The 13,895-nt window shown below is 45.9% G+C and overlaps 2 protein-coding genes across 2 annotated transcripts in view; both read left to right on the top strand.

Annotated features, from left to right (window-relative positions):
* Positions 1-1,166: 1,166 nt before the first annotated feature.
* LOC119350694 (putative leucine-rich repeat receptor-like protein kinase At2g19210) lies at positions 1,167-5,430 on the top strand. Its single transcript, XM_037618399.1, has 12 exons — positions 1,167-1,305; positions 1,464-2,019; positions 2,237-2,724; positions 2,943-3,084; positions 3,273-3,344; positions 3,429-3,500; positions 3,590-3,670; positions 3,765-3,928; positions 4,017-4,291; positions 4,388-4,518; positions 4,601-4,665; positions 4,751-5,430. The coding sequence occupies exons 1-12, from the start codon at positions 1,167-1,169 to the stop codon at positions 5,428-5,430; spliced, it is 2,865 nt and encodes a 954-aa protein (XP_037474296.1).
* Positions 5,431-11,093: 5,663 nt separating this feature from the next.
* LOC119350695 (probable LRR receptor-like serine/threonine-protein kinase At1g51880) overlaps positions 11,094-13,895 on the top strand; it is a 4,742-nt gene continuing 1,940 nt past the window's right edge. The window contains exons 1-4 of the mRNA XM_037618400.1: positions 11,094-11,181; positions 11,323-11,854; positions 11,952-12,039; positions 12,529-12,580. Of these exons, the coding sequence (XP_037474297.1) occupies positions 11,094-11,181; positions 11,323-11,854; positions 11,952-12,039; positions 12,529-12,580 (760 nt within the window). The remainder of the gene's footprint in view (positions 11,182-11,322; positions 11,855-11,951; positions 12,040-12,528; positions 12,581-13,895) is intronic.

Below are 13,895 nucleotides of genomic sequence, written 5' to 3' on the forward strand. Positions count from 1 at the left end.
GGAACCTCTTTTGGCTTGACCCGTGGGTGGACGGGTCTCCGTTTTGTATTGAGTTCCCAAACGTGTTTACTATCTGCTCAGATCCGATGGTGTTGGCTTCCACAACAACCCACAACGGGATTCTGAAGGACATTTGGCGTCTGGAGACCGTGGAGTGGGCCAACTTGTGGGCTGCCCTCCCGCCGATGCTCGTGGAGTATCTGGACACCGTTTCTTGGCAGCTGACCCCCTCGGGGATCTTCTCTGTTGGCTCGGCTTATCATGCCTTATGTCGACGGTCATCTCTTTCATGAATCTTTCAGTTATAGAAAACACCCTTGTAGCTGAAGATCAAAATCTTTTGTTTGGCAACTGCTATGGAATCGCCTCCCATCTGGGATGGAGGTGATCAAACGACATGACCTTGGGAATGGGTTGTGTCCCATTTATGAAGTTCCGGAGATGGGGACACGTATTTTTCTTGTCCACGGTTTGTCCGTGAGGCTCTGGGCCTGACTCGGAGGCACTAGACCTGTCTGGGTTCCTACAAATCCGTGCAAACCAGACATGGGACGCCTCTTATGGCTTTATGTTCATGGTGCTAGCTTAGACCCTGTGGACAACACGCAACAAGATGTTGATTGAGTGGATATTTCTTAGGCGGGCATCTGCCTCTATCTTCAAATTCCATGCATTTTTGCAGCACTGTTACCCGCTTTCTAAATAGCGGGATCACGACTGGTTTGGATACATGATGGACGCGATAATTGCTGCCTCACGCCATCTTGTTTCGCCGCCAACGACTTGTGGTCTTTTCTTCTCTTTCTTTTATGTTTCTTTTTCGTGTGTTTGTGCTGTTGCCCTAAAAGACTATTTTATTTTGATACGACACTTAACTTTGTTGTATGAACGTGATGATTGCTTTATTTATAAACCTTGTTTCAAGAGAAGGCAGTGTCAACTCTCCAGCCCCGTCTGTCAACTAAACTTTAGTTTTTCGTGAGCCGATCGAGTCGTGGCCTCTTCGTGGGTACAAAGTGGTGGCTAGAGAATTCAGGCTAGGGCAGGGCCCACTCCTGAGCGACTCACCGTAGACGCTTCGTGGTGTGTTCCCCCAAGACGTTAACTAAGGTTATACGCACGTCACTGAAAGTTTTTAGTATTGAGTCCTGTTGGATATGTTCGGCATGTGTGTGTGTGTGCGCCTGACCACAACGGAGAAATCAACGCAAAGAACAATGGCGGCCACGCCGTGGCTGCTTCTTCTCTGCCTCAGCCTCGCCGCCGGAGGCATACGGCAAGCTCGTGCCCAGCCCAACAGCAATGGTATGTACTTGTATGCGTTCTCAAAATTTACTAAAAGGATTATTGCAAGTTGACACAAATCATGTAAAATTTCACTTTGTCCTTTGTCTATACTGTATGATCAATTCATCTCATATATCTGCGCGTGTTCGATCGATCACGCGCTGTTTGCACCGCAGGATTCATAAGCATAGACTGCGGACTGCAGGGGGAGGAGGGCTACATTGACACGGCCACCAAGCTCTCGTACTATCCAGACACCGGCTTCACCGACGGTGCCGGCACCTGCCGCAACATTTCGGCCGACTACATAGGGCCGTCCTTGTGCAAGTGCATGTATACCGTCCGCAGCTTCCCATTCGGCCCGCGGAACTGCTACACGCTCCGTTCCCTCGTGCCCGGGCTCAAGTACCTCATCCGGACCAAGTTCATGTACGGCAACTACGACGCCCTCCGCCGGCCGCCCATCTTTGACCTCCACATCGGCGTCAACCACTGGCACACCGTGAACATCTCAAAGCCGCATGTGGAGAAGTCTGTGGAGGCCATCCTTGTGGTGCCGGACGACTTCGTACAAGTTTGCCTGATCAACACCGGCGCCGGGACGCCCTTCATCTCTTCGCTGGAGCTCAGGCCGCTCAAAACGATGATCTACCCGCAGGTGACTGTGACACAGGGGCTCCTGCTCTCTGAGAGGAGCAACTTCGGCCAGATTGATGAAAACAACGTCATCAGGTGAGCCAAAGACGATCGCAAACTTCGCTATGTTGTTTCTATGCATGCCATGAATCTTAATTAATACTACCTTTGTTCCTAAATGCTCCCTCCTTTCCAAAATAAGTGTGTCAACTTTGTACCAATTTTGAAGTTGAGACACTTATTTTGGAATGGAGGGAGTATAAGTCATTTTGGTGTATTTTTTAAGCATGAACGCATTCGATCAATCGATCAGGTACCCCGACGATACTTATGACAGAATATGGACGCCTGTGGTCAGCTCTAGAACATATACTGAGGTATCGACGACGAGCAAGGTCATACCGGACAGCCTCTTTGAGGTACCGACGGCCGTGATGCAGACGGCGATGAGGCCAAGAAATGTCTCAAGCGGCATATCATTGTCTTGGGACCCTGAGCCCCAACCCAACAATCCATCGCCATGGTACATCTTCATCATGCACTTCTCTGAGCTAGAGTTCCTCCTGTTCAATGTCACACGTGAGTTCTCAATCAACCTCGACAACGAGCCATGGCACCCAGATAACGTCACACCGAAATACCTCTATGGAGTCGCCATCTACAATAGCGCCCCCTCCCGGAAGAGCCGCTACGACATATCCATCATTCCCACCGTCAGATCAACGCAACCTCCTATCATCAACGCTATTGAAAGGTACACCGTCGTCACCACCACCAACCTTGGCACCGACTCCCTGGATGGTACGTTTTATTCAGACGCAAAAAATACATATAGATGGACAAGAGATTATTTTAAATCTCTTCTAACCTGCTAACTAAAATTGCACAAATATTTCACTAAACTGCACACGTTCAACTGGTGCAATTTTAGATTTGTATAACACTACACAAATCTGAAGATCTGAAGCAACTGTGAATTAGCAAAAGTGCATTGAAAAATTGAGAACTACTAACTGCAGTGTCTGCGATCATGGCAATCAAGGTGAAGTATCAGGTGCATAGAAACTGGTTTGGCGACCCGTGCGGTCCAGAGACTGTTATGGTGTGGGACAGGTTGACATGTAGCTACGCCAGTGCAAGCCCCGCAAGGATTATACGCTTGTAAGTATTAGATCACTAAAGTAGTGATCCAAACGCTCTTATATTTCTTTACAGAGGAAGTAGCTCATATCAAGCTGTTAGGATCTTATGTTAGTGAAAACCATAACTGGTAATATTAACTGGAGAATAGGGTTACATTTCTAGTATCATTAACTGAAACTGATCCACTGATCATTTGCTATATGCAGAGACTTGTCCTTGAGAGGTCTGAACGGTGATATCTCATCTTCTTTCACCAATCTCAAAGCTATCCAGTACTTGTACGTCTTGTGTAATAGATCTGTCTTAATGTCCATTCTAGTTTGTGCAACAATAATGATAAGAAAGTGTTTCATATATTGCAGGAATCTATCAAACAATAACTTGGTAGGATCAATTCCAGATGCCCTTTCACAGTTAACTTCATTGACAGTTCTGTAAGTGGGGCAACTTTTGTCAAAATTTAGGCATTACCATGAATTACTTCTGAGTCATGTATTATTGTCTTAAGATTTCTTTTCTGCAGAGATTTGTCATACAACCAGCTCAATGGAGCAATCCCATCTAGACTTCTCAAAAGAGTCGAAGACGGCTCATTGAATCTAAGGTACCCCCAAACTCACTCCACATTTTAATTCCCATTCTATCTAACATTATTGCCCACATTTTAAAATTAACCATCTTTATTTAATATTTGTTAGATATGGCAACAACCGAGACCTTTGCGTCAATAACAATTCATGTCGGCTAGAACCTAAACGGAAGAGCAATCTGGCCATATACATTGTCGTCCCTGTGGTTGTGTCCATGATAGTGGTGATAATAGTGGTAGTACTCTTGTGCTCTCTACGACGGAAGAGACGAGGTGAGGCATAGGCAAGAGCACATTCACCATCTGATCTTTTCCCCAATCACACTACTAAGCCTACTTGTATTATTTGTCACCTATTAAGGATCAATGAATAACTTTGTGGAGCCACATAATGAAGCCACGACGAGCTATGCGTCGGGAAACAATGCTCATAGGGACAATTTTTCACTACATCAACTTGAGAGTCGCCGGTTCACGTATGAAGAGCTCAAGATGATAACAAATAACTTCCAACGAATACTTGGCCAGGGAGGGTTCGGGTACGTCTATGATGGTTTTCTGGAGGACGACACTCAGGTGGCGGTAAAGTTACGGTCTCATTCTTCCAGTCAAGGTTTCAAGGAGTTCCTTGCAGAGGTACATGTCTTTCATTGATTGGACTTGATGTTCCAAGGTAGGGATTGTGCCAAGAAATTTGAGGGTAAAATTTATAAGTTGTGAACGTTTGTCTAGGCTCATATTTTAACACGGATTCATCACAAAAATCTTGTCACCTTGATTGGTTACTGCAAGGATGGGGAGTACATGGCACTCGTCTATGAGTATATGTCAGAGGGAACCCTGCATGAGCATCTTGAAGGCAAGTAAGTCATTCACATGTTAACTTTAGATTTAAATGTTTCTTGAGATTTCAAATTGACCAAATATAAAACTATTTATAGGAAGCAAACACAATGGAGGATGTTTATCATGGATACAAAGACTCCGAATCGCACTTGATTCTGCACAAGGTATGCACTTCAATGTCGAGTTTGTTTTTGCTTAATGTTTTGTGTTTCCAAACACATGAGCACTGGCGTGTATGGTGATTTCCAGGGTTGGAGTATCTACACAAGGGATGCGACCCACCTCTAATTCACAGGGATGTAAAGGCCTCCAATATCCTCTTGAACGCGAGGTTAGAGGCTAGGATTGCTGATTTTGGCTTATCCAAGACTTTCAATGGCGGCAATGACTACGTGTCCACAAAAACACTTGTTGGCACACCCGGATATGTCGACCCCGAGTACCATGCAACTATGCAGCTAACAGCCAAGAGCGACGTGTACAGTTTCGGTGTCGTGCTACTGGAAATGGTCACAGGGAAACCCGCCGTAGTGAGGGAGGCGACACCCATCAGCATCATTCATTGGTCACGACAACGGATGGCGCGGGGCAACATTGAAAGTGTGGTTGATGCACGTATGTGTGGCATTTACGATATCAACAGTGTGTGGAAAGTGGTGGAAATTGCACTCAAGTGCACTGCCTATGTGTCACCGCAACGACCCACCATGACCGACGTGGTGGATCAGCTGCAAGAATGCATCGAGCTCGAGGAAGGCCGCACCATTGAAGTTGGGAACAATGGCTTCTATAAAAGTGGTGGCAGCGACAACACGGACTTGAGTTATAGTGCTTATATAGCTGACCAATCCAGTGATAGTACTGCATTTCAGATTGAACACGACGTCAAGAGGGTGCATTCAATGCCCACCGGTCCTGCTACACGTTGACAACTCCTATATTGGTTTGAGAAATTCGTATGAAGCAACAATAGATTCTGCATAATTTTTTTTCTCTTGAAGGGATCTAGACGAGATACTGAAATGCTTTTGCCGAAGTGAGTACACATGGACTGATATACCTGAACTCATCAAGAGTGTAGCATTAATTTAATTTGGAAATAGGACCTTGAGATCGATGTTTATTGCATGTAAACTATGCCATTCTTGGTTGTTTGTTGTTAATCGACAAAAAATATTGTATGATAGTCATTTCTATGTGTTAATTAGTGAGAAAAATATATCTAAACTGGCGAATGATTAGAGTAGAAAACAAATATCAATATACATGCATAAAAGAATCCATACAACCACGATAACCGCAAATATGTAGGAAAACTTATGTAATCTATACATCGAAGCAGAAAGATAAATGCTACTACATAACTACTATGAGGAACTCATACTCCAGGTGAAAGTGCATCTTGCCCCTTAGATGAATTTTTGTAATCAATGTCAACATATCTCGAGGAACTAATGCCTACTACAAGTTCATTTTAGGAAAGTTCGTTGGGGTGCAAAAAAAAAAGGAAATGGAAGGTGACCCCCCACAAATTTACATGAAGACAAGAGTTGGTCTAGCCCAAGGATTCTTCATTTTTATTCTAGTGATCCAAGATCACATTGAGTCCATAGGCATGCCGATACTAAGAACAGGGGACAAGGAAGCCATGACGAGTCTTTCTTCTCTAATTGCTTAAGAATTAAACTCCAAAAACCCTCAAAAGCCTTCAAAATTCCTCACTATATGTACCTAACTTTCATACACTTCGGAGTTCCTGAGCTCTTCCGGTCGGAATCAGCGAATTGTTCACCAGATATAGCCGTTGAAAAAGTCTAGTCATTCAGAGTTGCTAGCTATTTCATTCAGAACTGCTGAACCACTTGGCAAACGTTCAGTAGCCCTCTTAGAATTTCCTAAACCATTCGGTTGGAATTTCTGAAGTGGTTACAGGGAGTATGCTACTGACATTGGGGCCTACGAATCGCTTCCTTTCAGACTGACCAAGCGATATGAAACTTTCAACCTTTCATCCACATCGGAGCATCTGAGCTGATCACTTCGGAGCTTCCGAGCTGTGTCAAAAAGTTGGCAACGGTCAAAATTCTAATCCAGCCTATTAATACCCTCACCTACCCCATCTGTTCACTCAAAGCAAACTTCACTCCTATCAAATATATTTGAGAGAGAACTCCACCTTTGTGTGCTTATTTCAAAGGTCTTTCTACTTCAACATCCAAGTCACTACTAGGAAAAGGGCTATAGATGGAATTGACACTAATGGCGCACCAGACATGTGGTGCACCATTACTATATACTAATGGCGCACCACGTGTTGGTACGCCATTAATGTCCAAATACTAATGGTGCACCACATCGCGGGTGCGCCATTAGTAATTTTTTTTAAATTTTGTCAAAACTACTAATGGCGCACCGTGGGAGTGGTGCGCCATTACTAGTTGAACTAGTAATGGCGCACCATGCCACGGTGCGCCATTAGTAACTTGGCCACCACTTCCACCGAATGCCCCCCCCTCCCGTGGATCGCCTTTTCAGTTTTAAAAAAAATAAAAGAAAATGATGAAAATGTCAAAAAAATAAAAGAAAATAAGTTTCCCATGTGATATGTGGTCTAGTTGTTGGGAAAATTTACAAATATGAATTTCGACTTCATTTGCAAAATCTCTCGAGAATTTGTAAAAATCACTCAAATTCAAAATTCTAATCCAGCCTATTAATACCCTCACCTACCCCAGCCTATTAATACCCTCACCTCCTCCTCCTCTCCGGCGACCTCCTCCTCTCCGGGAACCTCCTCGTCCCTCCTCTCCTCCCCTCCCCTCCCCTCACGGTTTCTCCTCCCTCCTCTCCGGTGAGCTCCTCCTCCCTCCTCTCCTCCCATTCCCTCATGGTTTCTCCTTCCTCCTCTCCGATGCTTCGGTGAACTCCTCTCCGGCGACCTCCTCCTCCTCTCCGGCGATGTAGGCGAGCGCCTCTCCGGTGACCTCCTCCTCCTCCTCTCCGGCGAACTCCTCTCCGGCAAAAGAAAACGGCAAAAGAACGTACAAGATCCAAAAACAGGAACAAAATTTGAAATAATATCGTGCCAAAAAACGAGAAAAAAAAACTAGCAAAAAATGGGCAAAAAAATCACGATCCAGATCCAAATTCAAAATTCAAAAATAGCAATGGCGCACGGTGGGGGTTAGACGGTGCGCCACTACTATTTTCCCGCCTTCAAAATTCAAAAATACTAATGGCGCACCGTGGCCTATACTAATGGCGCACTGTGGCCTATACTAATGGCGCACCAGTGGTGCGCCATTAGTATACCAGATACTAATGGCGCATCAGTGGTGCGCCATTAGTAAAAATTACTAATGGCGTGCTAGTAATGGCGCACCAGTGATGCCATTAGTAGGCAAAACTGGTGCGCCATTAGTAGGCCTTTTCCTAGTAGTGAGTCAATCCTTTGAGATATAATTCCCCCTTTTTATTTCCACTCATACTTCTCCAATCCACAAGGAAAATCTTGACAGAGTTTGAGTGCAAGAGGAGATTATCTTTTGAAGTACAAGAGCAAGAGATTATCATCAAGCAGCCTCACGCCACAAAAAATATACACATCTGTGATGATACACTTTTGTCATAGTAGATCATATTTCCTGTCATCGATGTACATCTGTGATGGTTTTATGACATGATCAAAATAGTGATACTTGTGTTGTCATAGATGTGTTCCATTACAATATTTGCCGTTTCATCATGGAACCACATGACAGAAAATATCACGTCATGGAAGCATTTTCATCCAGGGTAACAAACAAGTGGAAGCCACCGTAACGGGCCGCCGTTAAGCCATCGACGTTAACCACAAACATGTCGTAGTGAGGATTGGAGTCCCAGAGCCTGTTCATTGTATCATTGTGTTAATCACGCATGGTGTACCGCTGGACAATTTAGGTTCAAGGCACGAGTGAAACCTTAGTTGAAAATTCGCGATCAGGCATGAATCCTTCGGTATTGAAGCAACATCCCTAGTAGTGTCAGTGAAACGTCCAAGAATAGGGAAGCACGAACATGGCCACCGCACTCTAGTTTTCAAGTCGTGCACCCTCATGGATCCATAGGCAGTAGGAAGAGTGATGACCAGTTAGAAAGCATGTTAAATTCTCATGGGCCCTCATGTTTCCTTATCTTCTCTAGCTGGTTGCCATTTACTAGAAAGGCATATGCCATGCTCTAAAAACCCGCTAGTTGGACCCAACATTGTCGCGCAGGTGACATGGCTGACAGTTAGATCGTGCTCCCACTCGGCCAACTCTAGCTTCCACTTGCCACACCCCCTTGCCACTGATGCACTGGCGGAGCTACATGCAACCCTGCAGGGGCCATGGCCCCCAGGTTTGGTAAAATTTGTGAAGAAATTTTTTATATGTAGATGCAGATTGGAAAAAATACAGCTTTTGCCCCCCTAGAATTGGACATTTTCTCTCTTGCCCCCCCAACCAATCTTGTGTAGCTTCGCCACTGCACTGATGAATACGTTGTTGGGCAAAGCCACTTGGCTGATGGTGGCAGTAGGGTATCTATCATGGGGTGTTATGGTGGTGTAGTAGCTGCGCAATGAGATTGCAGTTTGGCACCACGCAGAGGCGGCCGATGTGGTGGCCTACGATGGTGGACATCTATGACTGCTGGTCATCTCCAGCAACACGGGTGGAGGCAGTTCCGGTTTTAAGCGCGGTCTGCCTGATCTGGTTCATATGGCGTGGCCAACACCGATATGAGGTCGAGGCTGGTATGACGCGATTCCTCTAGATGTAGCATGGGAGCGCCATTTTGGTAGTCGTTACCACCACCGTTGATCTGCCACTTCTTTTGCCGAGGACGCCGCTGATTTTGCCGTTATAGCGCTAGAGTGTTGGCCCTTGCATGGGCTTATGTGGTGGATGGTACCTTCGTTCGCGCACCCAGATTGTGATCAAGGACAACATTGCATCTCTCTCTCTCTCTCTCTCTCTCTCTCTCTCTCTCTCTCTCTCTCTCTCTCTCTCTCTCTCTCTCCGCGCGCGTGTAGCGGTTTTTGGATCGAAGGTGGTAATTGCTATTGCGATATGGTCTAGATGAACGGCTACATGCTGCTTGGGAGGACGAGAGGTGCTGCTTGAGGGTCACACCATGGGATTTTGTCAACCCCGGTTGTGTCTCTCTGGCTGGATTGATGGTTCGTGTCATATTTTCAACCTTTTGTTGAACGTGTATCCACGCCATTCCCTTGAAGGCATTGCTCAGAGTTACCTTTGGGGTTGAAAACCCATGATCTGACCATCGGTGGTCGGCGACGTGGTGTGTCATTCCCTTTCTCCAGGTGTTGCTGTCGAAGAACCTCTCTCGCGGTTCCTGGATTGCCAAGGTGGGGCCTGGTGTTGGTGCCAATTGCTACATGGTGTCGTCCATTTTGGCATGCCTTTTTTTATATCTTGCTTTTGTCTTTTTAGTATTTTTGATCGTGTGCATTTTCGAAGTCCTGACTAGCTTTTAATAGTGTTGGTGTACGTTGTACCAAAAGTATTACCGGTATTACCGGTAAACTTACAGATACCATCACTCGTCTTGAGGGCTCACTTTGTGTTTTGTTGTCGGTAGTGTAATGTCGTCCCATCTCCAATCCACCGCAGCCGGTGTATATAGCGAAGAACAAAGTGCCTAGAAGAAGAGGGGGCCGCTGGCTGTAGTCGACCAGTTCGTGGCTTCGTGCGCTCTCACGCACAATAGAAAGTTCGAAGGCAGTGTCAACTCTCCAGCCCATGCCTTGCCTCAAAGAGAATAAAAATCTCTGCAAACCCATGTCAACCCACATTCTTTTTTCTTCTGAACGGATCGAGTCGTGGCCTCGTCGGTAGAGCGACTCGCCGCTTCATGGTGTGTCCCAGTACGTTATCTTAAAAAAAAGGTTTTACTACTGGGTCCTGCTGGATATGTTAGTCTGTCTCTGTGTATGTAACGACTTGGTTAACCAAGGTGGTGCTGATGTGACAGTCGGACATGTCTGACTTTCTTGCTTATTATATCTAGATTAAGCCTCCACAAGTTGTCTAATTTTTTAGTCCTCGCACGGGCGGTGTTTGGACGGCTTAGATGGAGTTTCCGCGTAGATTCCTGCAAGCTCCTCGGGGTGGCGAGGTTAGGGTTTCTCGCCGTCCGTACGCTACGGCGATATTTGGTGTCAATTCTTCAGATCGATTCAAGGATTCAACAACAACGATTGTGGCTCCGGGACGCTGGTCCTTAGGGGCACGTGCACGAAGACTTCCAGGCTGTCATCGACAAGGTCGGGCCGACTCCAGTATGGAAGCGGCGACAACGGTACGTCGGCCACTCGTTCTAGGGCGGAATGGTCGTTTGGTGGTCCATGAACCTCAATGTAATTTTTATTATGTGTACTTTCGATGAATCTTTATAATAGATCTAATAATTTCGCAAAAACAAGTTGTCTAATTTTTTTATTAGAAGGGATTGAGTTGAGGCTTCCCATATCAAAGATATGTTATGATCGATGCTCCATTAGCTGCTTCTTGCGTGTGCACCGGAGCAATTAACGCCACGAGCAATGGCGGCCACGCCATGGCTGATGCTTCTCTTCCTCAGCCTCGGCGCCGGAGGCGTACTGCAAGCTCGTGCCCAGCCTGACAGCAATGGTATACACTTACATGTGTTCTCTAGAAGATTACTGCAAGTTGCCACAAATGGATCGTGTACAATTGCACTCTGTCCATACTGTATCATCCAACATCTTTATCTGCGTGTGATCGATCGCGTGCTGTTTGCTATATATGCAGGATTCATAAGCATAGACTGCGGAACGCAGGGGAAGGAGGGCTACGTGGACACGGCCACCAAGCTCTTGTACTACCCGGACACGGGCTTCACCGACGGCGCCGGCATCAGCCGCAACATTTCGGCCGACTACATAACACCGTCCTTGTGCAAGTGCTTGTATACCGTCCGCAGCTTCGCATCCGGCGTGCGGAACTGCTATACGCTCCGCTCCCTCCTGCCCGGGCTCAAGTATCTCATCCGGGCCAAGTTCATGTACGGCAACTACGACAGCCTCCGGCGGCCACCCATCTTTGACCTGCACATCGGCGTCAACTACTGGCAAACCGTGAACATCACGAAGCCGGACACGGAGAAGTCCGTGGAGGCCATCGTCATGGTGCCAAACGACTTCTTGCAAGTTTGCCTCATCAACACGGGTGCTGGAACGCCCTTCATCTCTTTGCTGGAGCTCAGGCCGCTCAAAAAGACGATGTACCCACAGGTGACTGCGGCACAGGGGCTCGTCCTCTCAGACAGGATCAACTTCGGCCGGACCGATGAAAACAACGAAGTCATCAGGTGAGCCAAAGATCGCATACTCCCATATGTTGTTTCTATGCATGTCATGGACCTTAACCACGAACGCATTTGATCGATCGGTCAGGTATCCCGACGATCCACATGACAGAATATGGACACATTTGGTTGAACCTACCGATATATCAACGACGGAGAAGGTACCGGATAGCCTCTTCGAGGTACCGACGGTCGTGATGCAGACGGCGATGAGGGCACGAATTGTCTCAGGTGGCTTAGGATTGCGGAAAGGTGTGATGGAACCCGGGTGCCCCGGCACCCGATTATCTGGTCCGTTCGCCGAGTATAAGATTCATGCTAGTTACTTTACAGGTGCAGACGCTTTACAGTAGCAGGCTAATTAGCAGGCTTTATTTAAGGAGACAAATAGAGACGGGAGGTGAGACAGGGACTGGCATGACTAGGCCTGGCAGGAGGTCTTTGCAGCCCACGCGGTGCTAGTTGAAGTGACAGCACAGCACAGAGACGACGGTGCATCCGCCTAGCGGCATGACATGAGATTCCTTCAGCTGTCACCCATTTTCGTAGAAACCAAGCTGACGCACGCGCCCATTCGTATCACAAGAGATTGCCATTCGCCACGTCTTGTTCAGCTTGTTCAACTGGTTCAGCTTGCTCTCTCCTTTCAGCTTGCTCATTTAGCTTTGTCAGAAGAGCGCATAGCCCCCATCTTCCAGCTAGGTCACTGTTGGATGAGTCAAAGCGGTGCACGCTTCGTGTCCGACGTACACTGGACTGTTGATTTTTTTATCCCGTGGCCATCGGTCGCTAAGGTTATTTGTTACCCGCATGCAAAATATGGAGGGCAAAGGCTCAGTACGGCATGATGAGACGGCTGAGAACAGTGTTACTGAAGCGGCAAGGAGCAGGCAGCCACTACGTCGATTCAGATTTCGTTGCAACTAAAATGCTGTCCACCGGATATTGTCTTTGGAGGCCGAGCTCCATGGAGCTCGGTTTTGAAAATTTTAAATTTTGTCGAATTTCACATTTTCTACATTTTAAAAAGTTTTGGAAAAGAACACACATATACATGAAGGCATAACACACATGTATGTCAAATTTCAGCGCAAAATAAGTTGAAATGAGGGTTGTGTAAAAAAGACAAATCTGAGGCTTTTTAACACATGATACTATTCATCCTCCTATGCCATAAATTTGTCTTTTTTGTATAGGTCACATTTCAACGTTTTTCATTTTAAAATTGTACACACATAGCATATTAATTGTCGCTAAACGTTTGATCAACAATTAATATGGGATGTAGGGAGTAGTACAAAAATTCTGAAAAATCTGAAGCAATGGTGAATAGCAACAGTGCATTGAAAAATTGCCAACCATTAACTGCAGTAATCATGGCAATCAAGGTGAAGTGTCAAGTGCATAAAAACTGGTTTGGTGACCCATGCGGTCCGGAGACTATTATGGTGTGGGACAAGTTGGCATGTAGCTACGCCACTGCAAGGGCCCCAAGGATTAGACGTGTGTAAGTAGTTCATAACAATCTGTAAGAAACTTATGTTTGTGAAATTCATAATTGGAAATATTAAATGGAGAAAGGGTTACACTGCTCCTATCAACTGAAACTGATCCACTGCTTATCTTCTATATGCAGAGACTTGTCCTCGAGAGGTCTGAACGGTGGTATCTCATCTTCCTTCGCCAATCTTAAAGTTATCCAGTACTTGTATGTCTTGAGTTATGGATCTGCCTTAATGTCCACTGCACTTGTGCAACAAAAAACTATAAGAAAGTTTTTCATAACTCACAGGAATCTTTCAAACAATAACTTGGTAGGATCAATTCCAGATGCCCTTTCACAATTAACTTCATTGACAGTTCTGTAAGTCGGGCAACTTTTGTCAAAATTTAGCCATTCGCATGAATTACTTCTGACTCATGTAAATAGTGTTATCAATTCTGTTCTGCAGAGATTGGTCACACAACCAGCTCAATGGAGTAATCCCATCTAGACTTGTGAAAGGAGTCCAAGATG

Source organism: Triticum dicoccoides, chromosome 1B (assembly GCF_002162155.2).
Source record: "Triticum dicoccoides isolate Atlit2015 ecotype Zavitan chromosome 1B, WEW_v2.0, whole genome shotgun sequence".
In the NCBI taxonomy this organism is placed as follows: Eukaryota; Viridiplantae; Streptophyta; class Magnoliopsida; order Poales; family Poaceae; genus Triticum; species Triticum dicoccoides.